Source organism: Peromyscus californicus, unplaced genomic scaffold (genome assembly GCF_007827085.1).
Source record: "Peromyscus californicus insignis strain IS unplaced genomic scaffold, ASM782708v3 Scaffold_7__1_contigs__length_154581171, whole genome shotgun sequence".
NCBI classification, from domain to species: domain Eukaryota; kingdom Metazoa; phylum Chordata; class Mammalia; order Rodentia; family Cricetidae; genus Peromyscus; species Peromyscus californicus.
Genome location: NW_026294595.1, coordinates 120760826 through 120778451, shown reverse-complemented (window position 1 = coordinate 120778451; position 17626 = coordinate 120760826). Strand labels below are relative to the sequence as shown.

Genomic DNA, 17626 nt, shown 5'->3' with positions numbered 1-17626 from the left:
AAACTGCATGCATGCACACTGTGATAAATAAGTCACTTAAGGTGGAGCTGGGGAATCGCTTACGTGGTAAAGGTCTTCTCATTCAAGCATGAGGACCCTAATTGATTCCCCAGAACCCATGCAAAAAAAAAAAAAAAAAAAAAAAAAGTCTGGTGTGGTGGCAGGTACTTTAATCTCAGTGCTGGGGAGATGGAGACAGGAGGATTCCCGGAGCTCACTGGCCAGCCAGCCTAGCTTACTCAGCAAATGGCATGCCAACTGGAGACCCTGTCTCGAAAAACAAGGTGGACAGACAGCTCCTGGGAAATAACACACGAGGCTGTCCTTTTGCTTCTTCCCCATGCATGCACATACATATGCACCCAGAAGTGCACGTGCACACATGCACGTGTGTACACACACACACACACACACACACACACACACACACACACACACACACGATTTTTAAAAACTGCTTCAAGCGCAATGGTGAGAAGTGTGTGTGTTTCTTCCACTCTTCATTATCCTGTCTCTAATTCTGGTTTCAGTACTGGGGGTTGAGCTGAGAGTCTTGCACATGCTTGGCAAGTCCTCTACCCCTGAGCTACATCCACAGCCCTTGGTTATCGAGACCGGGTCTCTCTAGGGAGCTCAAGCTCACCTTGAACTTACTATGTAACAAAGGCTAGCCTAGAACTAGTGATCCCCCTGCCTCAGCCTCCCAGGTGCTGGGATTACAGGTTTACACACACTGCCATGCTTGGCTTACTGATTCTTTTAAAACAGAAAGTATGTGCTTGTTCTGGTGATGTCTATGGAAGATGGCTAAATAGATTTGTCCTTACGTCTTTGGCTGCTGTCAACATGGCAAGCCTTGATTGCCTGGTCAGGTTTGGCAAAGCAGTCTTGTCACATTTCTGGGCACAAGGAGCACCAGTGGGCCAGCACAAGTGACTGGGCACAGGTTGAGAGTCAGTAGACAGGCTGCTAGTGTGGAAATGTCCCATCTCAGAGTTACCCTGTTAGCGCATGACTGGGCTGTGAACAGCAAGCCCCGGCAGGGCATCCCTTACTCTGCTCCTGTGGTAGGTGTGAGATTTATGCAATGGGAGGCAATTGAAAGGACTCATGAGTGTTCACAGGGAGAGGGAATCCTGGGCACACTCACGAGTGTTCACAGGGAGAGGGAATCCTGGGCACACTCATGAGTGTTCACAGGGAGAGGGAATCCTGGGCACACTCATGAGTGTTCACATGGAGAGGGAATCCTGGGCACACTCACGAGTGTTCACACGGAGAGGGAATCCTGGGCACACTCACGAGTGTTCACACGGAGAAGGAATCCTGGGCACACTCACGAGTGTTCACACAGAGAGGGAATCCTGGGCACACTGCTTCTGTCTTCATGGGCTTTTGTCTGCTCGCAGTACAGTGGAATCAAGGCTCATGCATGCTAACTGTGGACTGCTGCAGTCTGGCCTCCTTCGCCTCTCTAACGCACACCATCGAGAGCCATTGAGTACAAATCCAACCATAGTATAAATAACAAGCACACCAAAGGAAAAATCAAACCAAATGTAGATGGAAAAACACAGCTTCAAGAACAGAGACTGAAGAATATGAAAACCCTGACTTAATCTGTGACCAGCAAGTTTGCAACAGCTATCAATCTGTATCCAAGTGTTCCCTCCCTAGCCCACCAGTGCCCAGCTTCTGCTCCAAAGTACAACAGAAATGGGTTTGCAACCACCCAGCAAGTGGTGGCACCCCAGAGCAATTCTGGCAGCCTTTCAATCTTCATTGACCCTAGAATGGCTTTTATACCACAATACTTTAATTACCAAGGCTACATTGCTCATTATAAAATAAGAAGAGTGATACGGGCAGGACTGAGAAAGCATTGAAAAGGAAAAGGGCAGGGAGCTAACAGAGGTCATTACTTCAAAGCAGCAGATGGGCCACGTGCATCGAATCTCACTCTCACCCCAAGTCCCTTAAAATAACAAGAGCAGTTTTTATTTAGATTTTTTTATTTAAATTTTCTAAAAAGAATAACGGGGTGGAAGAGAGGCAAAGATGTAAGGAAGTGCTACCTTGCACAGGAACTTTATAGCTTGGTTAAATCTTCTTACCTTGGTCCACACTGGGGTCCCTGCCTGCCTGTTGCTACTACATTCAACAGTATACGTGGAAGTCAAAGAATGGCTGCCCATCTCCCAACTGGCCAGGTGGGCAGCCCTGCCAGCAGCAGCAGAGAGGAAGTGGAGAGCCACACCCATGCCGGCCACCCACACTGGCAATTCAGTCTTTCATTCCTGACACAGACAGACTTGTGGAGAGTGCTTATATACAACTAGAGGAGAGGCATATGACTTGCAACAGTGAGGAAATGGGTAATTCGGAGGACAGGGGAGAATTTTGAAAAATCAATATAATGCCCTTGTAGGTTCCCAAAAGAAATCTTGCTTATAACATAATTGGATATCAAGAAGAAACTGTAAGTGGACAAGGGAAAGACATGGAAGTTAAACATAGGAACCCCTGGGAGAGAGATTCCAGAAGACCTGTATGGTATTGAAATCATGGTTGGAGACTGAATTAGAAATTCAGAAAACTAATGTCAAGGAAATATCTTCAAATGATGAGTAAGAAATACATCTATTAGGGACCCCAGGTAAGATACCGCCCATTGCTCACTAACACTCTTAAAGCCCATCCAGCAACACTAGACTGCACCCCTCCCCTGAGTTCCACAATGGGGTCCACAACACTAGCAGACTTACGGGAGGCCAGGCTGTCCTACAATTCCCTAGCAAGATGCTGCCCACTGTCCACAAAACCCCTTTAAGCCTGCCCAACACCACCAGACTACACTCCATATCCTGGTCTAAACTTCAGAAGAAGACTTCCACTTTATCAGAGGCTGGATCTAGGGACTCCCTAGCCCCCAAAACCCCAGAGGGGACAATCTACTGGACTTGAAGACATGCTAGTCACCAGAACCCTTGGTCACTTAGACCATAACACCAGAGTGGAAAGAGAAACCAAGGGAAAAAACACCCATCCAACAAAGACAAATGCAAGAACCAACACCTAGAACTACAATCATCCCAAATCCAAGTGCCTAAATGCCAGTGTAAGCATACAATCAACAACAGGAAAGGCAATATGGCATCACCAGAGCCCAGCTATCCTACAGCAGCAAGACCTGAACAATCCAATACAGCTGAAGCACAAAAAAATGACCTTAAAATGGCTTTATGATGATGATAGAGGACCTTAAAAAAGACATGAATAAATCCCTTTAAAAAATTGAGGAAAAGACAAATAAAAAATTGGAAGGAATAATAATTCCCTAAAAGAAAGCCAAGAAAAAACAAACAGGTGAAGGAAACTGTTCAAGACCTGAAAATGAAAATAGAAACAATCAAGAAAACACAAATGGAGGGAATCCTAGAAATAGAAAATCTGGGTAAGTGAACAAGAACTACAGATGCAAGCATCACCAACAGAATATAAGAGATGGAAGAGAGAAACTCAAGACATTGAAGACATGATAGAGGAAATAGATTCATCAGTCAAAGAAAATGTTAAATCTAAAAAATTCCTAACACAAAACATCTAGGAACTCTGGGAAAATATGAAAATACTAAACATGAGAATAATAGGAATAGAAGGAGAAGAAACCCAGTTAAAAAAAACTCAGAGAATATATTTAATAAAATCATAGAAGAAAATTTTCCCAACCTAAAGAAGGACATGCTTATAGAGGTACAAGAAGCTTTCAGAACACCAAATAGATTGGATCAGAAAAGAAAATCCCCTCACCACATAATAATCAAAACACTAAACATACAGGAAAAAGGCCAAGTAAAGGCAAACCCATTAGAATCATACTCAACTTCTCAACAGAGACCCTAAAGTCCAAAAGGGCCTGGACAGATAGCTTGCAAACTCTAAGAGACCACAGATGCCAGCCCAGACTATTATATCTAGCAAAACTGTCAATCATCCTAGACAGAGAAAAGAAGATATTTCATGACAAAGTTAAATTTAAACACTACCTATCTACAAACCCAGTCCTACAGCAGGTACTAGAAGGAAAACTCCAACCCCAGGAAGTTAACTACACCCACAAAAAAACAGGCAATAGATAATCTCACACCAGCAAAACTCAAAGAAGAGAAACATACACACACACACACACACACAGTACCACGAACAACAACAACAAAATAATAGGAATTAACAATCATTAGTCATAAATAACCCTCAATATCAGTGGACTCAATTCACCAACAAAAAGACACCGGCTAACAGAATGGATACAAAAACAGGATCCATCATTCTGCTGCATACAAGAAACATACCTCAACATCAAAGATGGATATATTACCTCAGAGTAAAGGGTTGGAAAAAGATTTTCCAATCAAATGGACCTAAGAAGTAAGCTGGTGTAGCTATTCTAATATCTAACAAAATAGACTTCCAACCAAAATTAATCAAAAGAGACAGAGAAGGGCATTTCATATTCATCAAAGGAAAAATCCACCAAGATGATGTCTCAATTCTGAATATCTATGCCCCAAATGTAAGGCCACCCACATTTGTAAAAGAAACATTACTAAAGCTTAAATCACACATAGAACCCCACACAATAATAGTGGAAGACTTAAACACCCCACTCTCACCAATGAACAGATTGTCCAGACAGAAACTAAACAGAAAAATAACAGACATTATGACTCAAATGGACCTACAGAACATTTCACCCAAACACAAAAGAATATACCTTCTTCTTAGCATCTCATGGAACCTTCTCCAAAGCTGACCATATATATACTCAGCCACAAAGGAAGTCTCAACAGATACCAAAAAAAAATTGAAATAACCTCCTGCATCTTATCAAAACACCATGGATTAAAGCTGGATTTCAACAACAGAAACAACAGAAAACCTACAAACTCATGGAAACAGAACAACTCTCTACTGAGTTACCACTGGGTCAAGGAAGAAATAAAGAAGTTAAAGACTTCCTAGAATTCAATGAAAACGAATGCACAAAATACCCAAACTTAGGGGACACAATGAAAGCAGTACTAAGAGGAAAGTTCATAGCACCAAGTGCTTTCATGAAGAGTTTGGAGAGATCTCATATTGGTGACTTAACAGCACACTTGAACACTCTAGAACAAAAAGAAACAAACATGCCTAAGAAGAGTAGACAGCAGGAAATAATCAAACTGTGGGCTGAAAAAAAATAAAATAGAAACAAAGAGAATACAAAGAATCAATGAAACAAAGAGTTGGTTCTTCAAGAAAATCAATAAAATAGATAAACTCTTATACACCAACTAAAAGGCAGGGATAGAACATTTAAATAAACAAAACCAGAAATGAAAAGAGAGACATACAGCAGACTCCAAGGAAATACAGAGAATCATTAGGTTATACTTCAAAAACTTGTACTTCAAAAAATTGGAAAATCTAAAAGAAAAAGACAAATTTCTTGAGAGATACCACTTATCAAAGTTGAATCAATATCAGATAAACAATTTAAATAGACCTATAACCCCTAAGGAAATAGAAGCAGTCATCAAAAGTCTCCCAACCAAATAAAGCCCAGGACCAGATGGTTTTAATACAGAATTCTACCAGACTTCCAAAGAAGAGTTAATACCAATACTCTTCAAATTGTTCCACAAAATAAATACTGCCAAATTCTTTCTATGAGGCCACAGTCACCCTGATTTCCAAACCACCCAGAGACTCAACAAAGAAAGAGAATTACAGACCAATTTCACTCATGAACATTGATGCAAAAATACTCAATAAAATACTAGCAAACTGCATTCAAGAACACATCAAAAAAATAACCACCATGACCAAGTAGGGTTCATCCCAGTGAAGCAGGGATGGTACAACATATGAAAATCTGTTAGTGTAATCCATCATATAAACAAACTGGAGGGAAAAAACCCACATGATTATCTCATTAAATGCTGAAAAAGCTTTTGACAAAATCCAACACACCTTCATGATAAAAGTATTGGAGAGGTCATGGATACAAGGGACATACCTAAACATAATAAAAGCAATATACAGCCAGCCAATTGCCAACATCAAATTAAATGGAGAGAAACTCAAAGCAATTCCACTAAAACAGGAACAAGACAAGGCTGTCCACTCTCTCCATATCTATTCAATACTTGAAGTTCTAGCTAGAGCAATAAGACAACTAAAGGAAATCAAGGGGATACAAATTGGAAAGGAAGAAGTCAAAGTATCATTATTCCAAATGATATGATAGTATACATAAGTGGCCCCCAAAACTCTACCAGGGAACTCCTACAGCAGATAAACAGCTTTAGTCAAGTGACTGGATACAAAATTAATTCAAAAGAATCAGTTGCCCTCCTATATACAAATGATAAATGGGCTGAGAAAGAAATTAGAGAATCAACACCTTTAACAATAGCCTCAAATAACATAAAATATCTTGGTGTAACTCTAACCAAGAAAATGAAAAGACCTGTATGGCAAGAATTTCAAGTCTTTGAAGAAAGTAACTGAAGAAGATACCAGAAGATGGAAAGATCTCCCATGCTCATGGATCAGCAGGATTAACATAGTAAAAATGGCTGTCTTACCAAAAGCAATCTACAGATTCAATGAATCTACAATTCAATTCAGATTCAATCAATTAAAATCCCAACACAATTCTTTACAGACCTTAAAAGAATGATACTTAACTTCATACAGAAAAACAAAAAAATCCAGGATAGTTAAAACAATCCTGTACAATAAAAGAACTTCCAGAGGTATTATCATCCCAGATTTTAAGCTCTACTACAGAGCTATAGTAATAGAAACCACATGGTATTGCCACAAAAACAGATAGGTGGATCAATGAAATCGAATCAAAGACCCATATGTAAATCCACATAGCTATGAACACTTGATTTTCAACAAAGAAGTCAAAATTCTACAATGGAAAAAAGAAGGCATCTTCAACAAATGGTGCTGGTATAACTGGATGTCAGCATGTAGAAGAATGCAAATAGATCCATATCTATCACCCTGCACAAAACTCAAGACCAAGAGGATCAAAGACCTCAACATAACCAGATACACTGAACCCAATAGAAGAGAATGTGGGAAATAATCTTGAACATATTGGCACAGGAGACAACTTCCTGAACACACCAATACCACAGGCACTAAAATCAACAATTAGTGAAGGGACATCATGAAACTGAAAATTTTCTATAAGGCGAAGGACACTGTCAATAGGACAAAACGGCAGCCTGCAGGATGGGAAAAGATCTTCACCAACCCCACATCTGACAGAAGGCTGACTTCCAAAATATTTAAAGAACTCAAGAAACGACATCAAAAAACCAAATAATTCAATTTAAAAATTGGGTACAGAGCTAAACAGAAAATGCTTAACAGAAACTCAAATGGCTGAGAAACACTTAAGGATGTTTAACATCCATAGCCATCAGGGAAATGCAAATCAAAATGACGTTGAGATTCCATCTTATACCTGTCAGAATGGCTAAGATCAAAACCACAAGCAACAGCTCTTTCTGGAGAGGATGTATTGTAAGGAGAACACTTCTCCACTGTTGGTGGGAGTGCAAACTTGTAGGGTCACTTTGGAAGTCACCTTGATGGTTCTCAGAAAACTAGGAATCAATCTACCACAAGACCCAGCTATACCACACTTGGGCATATTACCCAAAGGATGCTCAATCATACCACAAGGTCACTTGCTCAACTATGTTCATAGCAGCTTTATTTGTAATAGCCAGAATCTGGAAATGACCTCGATATCCCTCAATAGAGGAATGGATAAAGAAAATGTGGTACATTTACACAATGGGGTATTACTCAGCTATTAAAAACAAGGACGCCAGGAAATTTGAAGGCAAATGGATGGAACTAGAAAAAAATCATCCTGAATGAGGTAACCCAGACTGAGAAAGACAAATATGGTATGTACTCACTTGTAAGTGGATATTAGCTATAAAGTAATGGATAGCCATACTACAATCCAGACCCAGAGAGGCTAGGTAACAAGGAGGATTCACCCAGATTTTGTGAATGGACTGAGGGCAGGTGGGGATAGGAACATGACCATCAGGTTGCAGGGCCTGGAGGGAGAGAGTACTGAAAGAGACTACTGGAAAAGGGGGCCATATTTCAGGGTCAGGTAAAAATCTGGTGCAAGGGAATCTCCCAGGAATCTACAAGGACCACCCCAGCTTAGACTCCTAGTGGATCTGTTGCCTGAACTGACCCTCTCCTGTGACCAGATTGGTGCCTAGCCCAATTGTCATTAGAGAGGTATCATCCAGCAACTGATGGAAACAGATACAGACCCACAGTCAAACATTAGACAGAGTTTGGGGAATCCTGCAGAAGAGGAGAAAGGATTGTAGGAGCTAGAGGGGTCAAGGACACCACAAGAAAACTCACAGACTCAACTAACCTGGGCTCATTGGAGCTCAGCGACTGAACTGACAACCAAGGAGCCTGCACGGGACTGTGTAGTAGAATAGTATTTTAAGGTGTTTACTTTTGTTTATGTTGCATTTGTTTAACTCTGTGAAGCTGTGTTACTATGCCTGTGCAAAACACCTGATGGTCTAATAAAGAACTGAATGGCCAATAGCAATGCAGGAGAAAGGATATGTGGGGCTGGCAGGCAGAGAAAAATAAAGAGAGGGAGAAATCTGGAGCAAAGATAAGAGATGAAGGAGTAAGAAGAAGAAGCAGCCAGAGACAGAGGTGGATTCCAGGGGCCAGCCACCCAGCTACACAGCAAGCCACAGAGTAAGCATAAGATTTACAGAAGTAAGAGAACAGGAAAAGCCCAGAGGCAAAAGGTAGATGGGATAAGTTAAAGAAAGCTGGCAAGAAATAAGCCAAGCTAAGGCTGGGCATTTATAATTAAGTGTAAGCCTCGTGTTTTATTTATTTGGGAGCTGGGTGGTGGGCCCTGCAAAAGAGAAAAAACAACCAACTACAGGACTGACCTAGGCACTCTGCATATATGTTACAGGTGTATAGCTTGGCCCTCTTGTGGGACTCCTAAGAATGGGAGCAGGGGCTTTTACTGGCTTTTGGGACCCTACTCCTCATACTGAGTTGCCTTGCCCATCCTTAATACATGGGGAGGGGCTTAGTTTTACTGCAACTTGATATGCCATATTTTGTTGATATCCATGGGAGACCTGCCCTTTCCTGAACAGAAACAAATAGAAACAAAGTGGGAACAGAGGAGGGATGAGGGGGAGGGATTGGGCAGATAGGAGGGAGGGGAAACTGTAGCTGGGATGTAAAACAAACAAACAAACAAATAATACATCTATTAGTCTGCTCACTTCTTACTCCTACTACCAAGAGACACTGAAGGATCAATTGAAAAGATCCTGAACCCACCTAAAACAGAACTTCATAGTGACTGAAGAACATGGAGACAAAAAATAATTAATAGAATGCTTCCCCCAGAGACATTAAGTATTCCTTAAAAAAAAAAAAAACCCTGGGGATTTCTACATTAAGAAAACAAAAAGCAACCATCGAAAACCCAAAATAAAACATTTCTCCAAAAGCAAAACAAATGGACAAAAACTCTCCACAAGACTCAAGAAAGATTAAAACAATCCACTTCTACTTGCGAAGGTATCTTAGTTAGGGTTTCTGTCACTGCAACAAAACACCGTGACCAAAAAGCAAGTTGGCAAAGAAAGGGTTTATTTGGCTTATATTTCTAGATCACAATCCATCCACTCAAGCAGGGCTGTATCCTGGAGGTAGGAGCTGATGCAGAGGCCATGGAGGAGTGCTGCTTACTGGCTTGCTCCACATGGCTTGCTCAGCCTGCTTTCTTATAGAACCCAGGACCACCAGCCCAGGGGTGGTACCACCCACCATGTGCTGGGCCCTCCCACACTGATCACTAATGGAGAAAATGCCTTACAGCTGGATCTCAGGGAGGCATTTCCTCAACTCAGGCTCCTTTCTCTGATGACTCTAGCTTGTGTCAAGCTGACACACAAAACTAGCCAATACAAAAGGATTAAGGATGGGTTGTCCTCCGGTTAGATGGTTATCAGTGGCACTGAATATTGGAGACAATGACAGTTCAAACAAGCATTCTGAGGGGAAATACTTTGAGAATTTTACACACTATCAAATGAGTATCCAATGTAAGGGTAAACTCAGGGACCTTGTTATGTGCCATCATCTAAAAAAGCAACTCAGACCACTGAATCAAAAAGAGAAATGCAAGGAAGTATAAAGGAATAATTCTATCCAAACATCTCAGTAAACTCTAAAAACCTAATACCTATCCATCAAAGACACCTTCAATAATTGAAAAGTAGAAAGCTTCCTTAATTTAGTATTTCCTTTTACAAATAATATGCTAAGTGAAGAAAACCTAAAATTATCCCATTAAAGCCAAGACAACTACAAAAGTAGCCTTTACCAGCAGTATCATTAAACATTACTCTATCCATGCAATAAAATCGAAAAAAAAATCAGGCATGAAGCCAGGCATAGTGGTCACATCTGTAATCTCAGCATTTGGGTGCAGAGTTCAAGCTCATCCTTGGCTACAGCAAGCATGAGGCTTTAAGAGATGGGGAGAGTGAAGGGACCAGGATAGTTACCATACATGTTTTACTACAAAGTCACACACACACACACACACACACACACACACACACACACACGGATAGGTGTAGTACATGCCTCTGTCCCTGAGTGCTCTCAGCAAAGGAATGGCCTAAAAGTGATGCTGTGCGGGGAGAGGGGGTTAATCAATTTTTAAACTCTCAGAGTGAAAAAGATTTTAGAAGGGTAATCGGGTACAAGATCAAAATACAAAACTTCGTGATCTTCCTATATTCTAAAGTAAACATTTAGAATGTACAATAGGGGTATCTATGTATAGTGCCAAGAAAAAATTACAAAATACATAGAAAAAATCATAAATGTCTTAGAGTATACTGGGGAAGGATCACAGCAGGAGACAGATGGTACATTCAAATTGGGATAATTGGAGGTAGGCTCAACAAAGGGAGTATTTACAGAGATGGGGGGTGCAAGGAAATTAGCAGGGACAGTGAGATAGCAACTGCAAGCTATTAGTGGCCTCAGTGGGTGGCATAGGTGGAAGACTGGTCACAGGAATCCGCAAAGAGAACACCCTAGACAAAAGACCACATTGAAAAGGCGAGTGGACACCCCAGTTTCACTGTCCTCCCTCCTCCTGTCAAGGCTTCCCAAGGCCAATGGGCAAGGGCATGGATTGCTGTCAGTTCAGTCAGGCTCACAGAACAGGAAGGTGGAGAAAGGTGGCCAGCAGGAAGTGGAGAGAAGGTGCCGTCTCACTCTTTCTATAACAATTCACTCTTATTAACTAACTGGGATGCCCATGAACTACTCAATCTCTTTCACAGGCAGTACCCCCAATGATCCATCAATTTCCCAATGACCTCTTAAAATCCCCACCACTTATCGCTGTCACACTGGGAAAAGCTTCCAAGTGTGGATCTTCAGGGGACATATTTAAATTGTCCAAACTGTATCGCTGACCCAAAAACATGCATGAGAAAAATTCCCCAAGAACCTGGAATTGAACAATAAAGAAAGCTGGATCACGAGGAGGAAAATAAAATGCTTTTATAATCCACGCAGGCATAGATAAATCATGGTAAGTATTAGAAAGTTTACCCAAAGGGAGACATGTCCAAGAAAATTTAGACAAAAAAGGCCAGTGACAGCTGATTGTGGTGAGAGACCTATAATCCCAGCACTTGGGAGTGGGAGGCAGGAGGATCAGGAGTTCAAGATCACATTCGATTTCACTGCAAGATAGCAAATACATGAGCTATCTGAGCTACACGAGCTATCTGAGACCGTATCTCAACAAAATAAACAAACCCAAAGAAGAGCAAGGAAAGAAGCTTCTGTTACAAGATATCAAACATTAAGGAAGGGCTGGAGAGATGGCTCAGTGCTTAAGAGCACAGGCTGCTCTTTCAGAAGACTGAGGTTCAACTCCCAGCACCCACATACAACTGCCTGCAACTACAGTCCCAGGGGATCTGACACCCTCTTCTGGCCTCAGGGCACCAGGCACGAACATGGTAAACAGACATACATGCAGGCAAAATACCTATACACATGAAATTTTAAAAATGAAGAAGTTATTTTAAAAACATACGATAATATAATGGGTATCAATAAATAAACCCATAGCATGGAAAAGAACGTAAAATGGACACAAGAATATAGAAAATTAATAAATGTAAAAGCAGTATTTTTAGTCAGCAGAAGAAGAATGGACTATTAAATAATAAATGTGTTGGAAAAACTGCATTGGGAAAAATATAAAACGGCATGTCCATTTGACAATAGACACACACACTTAACTGAATGGAAAAGAAGGATGCTAGTAAAGATGAATGAATATAGTAGCAATCCTTTGGTGACAGCAGTGGGACTGGTTGTTATTATTATTATTATTATTATTATTATTATTATTACTATTACTTTGATGGTGGGAGATTATTAAAACTTTAAGAATGAGAATCTTTTCATGTTCTTTGTAATAGTCAAAACATTTGTTAGTGTGCGTTCTGTTTTCTTTGTTTTTTCATGACAGAATATCACTATGTAGCTCTGACTGTCCTCAAACTCCCTCTGTAGACCAGGCTGGCCTCAAACTCACAGAAATCCACCTGCCTCTGCCTTCTGAGTGCTGGGATTAAAGGTGTGCAAAACTCCAACTGACAATTCCAAACATTTTTAACTTAAAAAAAGAGAGAGACTCGAAAGGCTGCCAAGTGGGAGACACGTTTGTGCCCAAATACTTTAGGGACAGGATTCATTCATGTTAAGTAAAAGTAAAAAAAAACTTCAAAGAGGCACTGTGTGCTGGCTGATTGATGATATAGAAAGTCACAATCAATCAAGCCACAATCACAATGAATGGCCACTTCATAACTTACCATTTCTTTTCTGATCACTGCAATGCCAACTATTTGCTTTGCAACTTCAGCTACAAACACCTGCAGAGCTGTCCCATCCTGCAAAGGTAAGGTGCGTTTTGTTAAGACCCTGGAAAGCATCACCAACAAGGTCTCTGAAATCAGTTGCTAGTGCATTCATGATTGTGAACCCAGCAGCCACAGCTTCAGTAACCACAATAACAGAAGCAACACCAACCAACACTTAACTGCCAGGTGCTACGCTCACTGCTCACTTCATCTTCACCCCCATGCTCTAATGTGACAATTATTATTCCATCTGTTTTATTCACAAGACAACAAGGCATAGGAAGCTAGGTAAGTGAGCTCATGAGGCATGGATCCACAACTCAAACCCGAGTCCCTTTTACACAGAACCCACTTCTACCCCAGTGCTTCCCAACTTTTATGACTTCAGGACATCAACTCAGTGGGGGCGCCAAAGAGATTTCTATTGGAAATTAAAACTGAATTCACTTTTAAAATTTATAGTAAAATGAAAATGTAAACTAGCTGTTTCATTTTAAAACAATGTTTTTATTTTATTTTTACATAAAATATATATTTACATAAAACAATTTATTGACATAAATCATATATTTTTTTTTTTTTTTGGTTTTTCGAGACAGGGTTTCTCTGTGTAGCTTTGCGCCTTTCCTGGGACTCACTTGGTAGCCCAGGCTGGCCTCGAACTCACAGAGATCCGCCTGGCTCTGCCTCCCGAGTGCTGGGATTAAAGGCGTGCGCCATCACCGCCCGGCCATAAATCATATTTTTAACAAAAGAAACTTTGTGTTTTTCTAAACACAAATATTTAGAGTAGCATTGTTTTGTTTCTGCAAATCTCTTTAATCTGGCTTAGTAGACAGCTGGATCCTCACATCTGCTTCTGTAGTCAATCTGGGGCAATATGTTGTTTTTGTTTAAATATATGAAAAATGTGATCTGTCTTCACAACACATAGTTAGAAAAGACACGTATCTAAGCGTCTTTTCAGATAACTGTGGATATCCTTTGAGACTCCACAACTGGTAGTGCCTGAGGTTAGCTACAATGTGTCATCTGAAAACCCTGTCCATGAGCACTGTATACACTTCTGCACTAAAGTCCGCTTTAACTGACTCCCACATGCATACTCACCTATGCATTTATAAAACAGCACAATGTTTAACTGGAAAATATTTATTCACTAAGCTACACAGATTTCCCAACTATTGACCCATTTCGTAACGTCACACTTGTGTCGTCAGAAACGCCGCTGTGAGCATTATGTGACTGTCAAGCTCACGACGGCAGATACTGATTTTCTCAATTTCTATTTTCTTTCCTGATTAGATCTTATCACAGGGGGCAAGTGATTCTTGTTATATCAGGTTGACAGACTCATGTTATTACTTTTAAGGAAATGCTGGTTAAATACCTAAGTCCAAAAAAACAAAAAAACAATTTTTCTTTCTTCAAGTGAAAATGGTATTTTATAAAAATGGTAGCTGGTTCAAGTGCATTCTATGCATCTGTAGAAGCATTTTCTCCTCAAACACCCAACATGCTTCAGGATGCAGCAGATGCATGCCCCCCATCTCATCACACAGAATGCTAAAATCCAATCAAGTGTTGAGATTCAATAGAGTTAAAATGTTACTGCTTCATCAAGGCTATTCTTTAAACTGCCTCTAATTTCCCCTGTTAATCTAAGTGGTAAGGTAACTGTACAACCACAGGCAATTGTAAGAAATAACATAAAAATCTTTTTACACGTTGTTCAGGATCCCCTATGATAGTATTCTGTAGAGCTGGAGCATAGTGAGACCATGGGAAACTGATCCTGATTGGTGTATATTTGTGTGATCTCATTACTTTATATAGGCTTGTGTCTCAATCTCCACGATAACATCTAACAATTCCAATACCACAAACTCCAATACCCTAACCCACCCTTGGCCTCTAACAGCAAATAATCTAGTCTCCAATTATAAATTTTGTCTTTTTAAAACATATGAATGTATAATTATGAACTTCTGCATAAGTATTACATATGTACATGTATGAATGTACACTTAAGAATGAATCTATACATATAATTGCACAACCCTTGGGGACTAACTCTTTGTTTCTCTCAGCATAACAATGTGGAGGTTCATTGCAGGACGTTTACCCACCAACCCCACAGTTCCCCAGAGTTTTCTTGAGTGAGAGCAGCAGGAAATATTAGAGAGAAGGATTTAGAGTGTGGAGATAAACAGAAAATACAGGATAGTCTTGAGAGGGCCTGGAACCTATTCCAATGGGCCCTGACTGTCTCTGCCCCAGGGTTTATATAGAGACGCTAAGGGTGGCGCAAAAGACCTCCCCCCAGGACAGCCAAGTGCAGACCATCCCAGACACCTGTACTCAGGCCCGTGGTCCAATCATCCTCTCTATGTGGACCTGCTGGGTAAAGCCACGAGGAACCTGAAAACGGGCTCCCACAGTTCATGCAGGTTGATATCAACAGTTCATTCTTTTCACTGCTGAGTAATGCTCCATCACATGGATCTGCCATAGCTTATTTATACATCTATCTGTTGGAAACTCCCTGGCATGATTCCAGCTGCTATGAATAGTTATGTGCACGTCATCATTTCTCAGGCCTAAATGTCCAAGAGTACAGCTTACGTGCCATAGGCCAGGTGCATTTTTAGTTTTGTGAAGAAGCAGCTAATATGTCTCCTGAGGTATCTGCCACTGTTTTACCAGTAATTCAGTTTTCCCCATTTCCTTGCCATCTAATAACCACTCGGTTTTGTTTTAGCCATTCTGCTCGAGGTATAGGTACAAGCTATCCTATTGCGGCTTTCTTTCTGTCTTTCTTTTCTTTCTTTTTTATCAGCAAGGGTTTGTGGAGATGAATACCACCACGGCTATCAGGATGCTCACTGTTTCTGCCTTGACTCCTGCCAAGACCCCGGCTGCTTCCAATAAAAAGGCATGTACTTTCCACTATTCTAAGAAAAGATTCACTTCAGTCTCATGCAAAAGTTTTAGTATCCTTATGTTTGTGTAATTCATTTTATTTGTATGCACATTTTGACTACATTTATATTTGTGCTCCACATGCATGCCTGATGCCTGTGGAGGTCAGAAGAGGGTGCTGGGTCTTCTGGAACTGAAGTTACATGTGGTTTTGAGGCATCATGTGGGTGCTGGGACCTGAACCTGGTCTCTGGAAGGCAACGAGTACTCTTAACTGCTGAACCATCTCTCCAGCCCCATCACTAACATTTCTGTCTCAGAGAACACTCCCTTCAAATTCACTGGAGCACACCTGGAGAAGCGGGGCTTGAGGTCATCCCGCTCAGAGGGGCCAGAGGGGAAGAGGCTACAAATGAAGACAGACCAAGAAAAGCCAAGGCATAATGAGTGCAGAGGAGGGAAACTTTATTTTAATTTCATTCCTTTACAATAGTATGCCTTTATGGTGGCATCACATTTAGGTGATGTAAATATTAACTTTAAAAGGTTTGTTTTACTTAATTTTAAAAAGAAATATTTCCTATTTTCCAAATGACTGTAGCAGCAAAATGAAGAAATAGTGTGACATATTCATGTGATGAAATAATTTGGTCATAATACAAACAAATCTCACAAGCATACTGATGAGGAAAGGCACTCCACACCAAGAATGAAAACTGTATGATTTTCTTTCCATGAAGCTCAAAAGGAGGCATAACTAATTTCTGATTTTAGAAGCAAAAGTATTGACTTGAGACAACGTTTCTGAATGGAGGTATGAGGTGACCAGTGACAAGTGAGAGCAGTCTCTTTCCAGAAATAGGTCCTACTGATACAGTGTGTTTCATTTGTAATCACTAAAATGTTGCTTGGTCATAGTTTGATAAAAATTGTTTCAAAATAAAGCATATTAGAGAGGTTACAGCGTGCATCTCCAACCTCTTGGCTAGTTACATGTCTAGTGAAGTCCACTGGCAGTGTTCTTAAGGCCTTGGTGTTAGCATGTAAAGGTTACCATGTAGACTGACACCAGCCTGTTGTTTTCCACAGCTCACGTATAGGTTATCATGCTAGAGAAGACTAAAGATTGACCACAGAGGATCATTCTTCTATCTACCCCTTGAAACCTCAAGCCAGCTCAACGAAAAGTCCTGGCTAGGTTTACCATCTAACGTAATTAAATGGAGCTCCACTAACCGAAGTCTGGCACTCATTGCTACTGGGGTGGACATCGGATACCATGGGTTCCTGAGCTGTCCTTACATGATGACAGTCAGATCTGCCAACTCCACACCCCATCTCTGCTGCTCCCCCAACAGGATTCTCCAAGTGATGCTCCAGGAAGCTTCAGGCCCAATCTTCATGGGTCATAATGGTCCCGTAGGACCAGGAAAATGAGGCTGCAGCAGCCACCAGCAGTACTTACAGGATCTCTGCAAGCCTCGTTGTACTGGGCAAAATCATCCAGTATCTTTCTACTCAGTACGAGGGTGCTGACAAGATTTTCAACACCAGCAGTATCCACAAAATTGGCTAATCTTATCTTAATGGACCTGGACAAGAACAGAAATAAGTTCTTGGTTACAGTACTAAAATAATATCAC

General features: G+C 40.8%; 1 protein-coding gene across 4 annotated transcripts in view; it reads right to left on the bottom strand.

Moving 5' to 3' along the window:
* The window catches only part of Cfap61 (cilia and flagella associated protein 61), a 300869-nt gene that overhangs the window by 181984 nt on the left and 101259 nt on the right, over positions 1–17626 (bottom strand). For 3 of the 4 annotated variants that reach the window (XM_052722829.1, XM_052722832.1, XM_052722831.1), the window contains exons 14-15: positions 17449–17575; positions 13014–13091 (exon numbers count right to left, since the gene is read on the bottom strand). In XM_052722829.1, the coding sequence (XP_052578789.1) occupies positions 13014–13091; positions 17449–17575 (205 nt within the window). Of the gene's footprint in view, positions 1–13013; positions 13092–16568; positions 17576–17626 lie in introns of those variants that run through there. The other variant, XM_052722833.1, reaches the window with a different exon arrangement.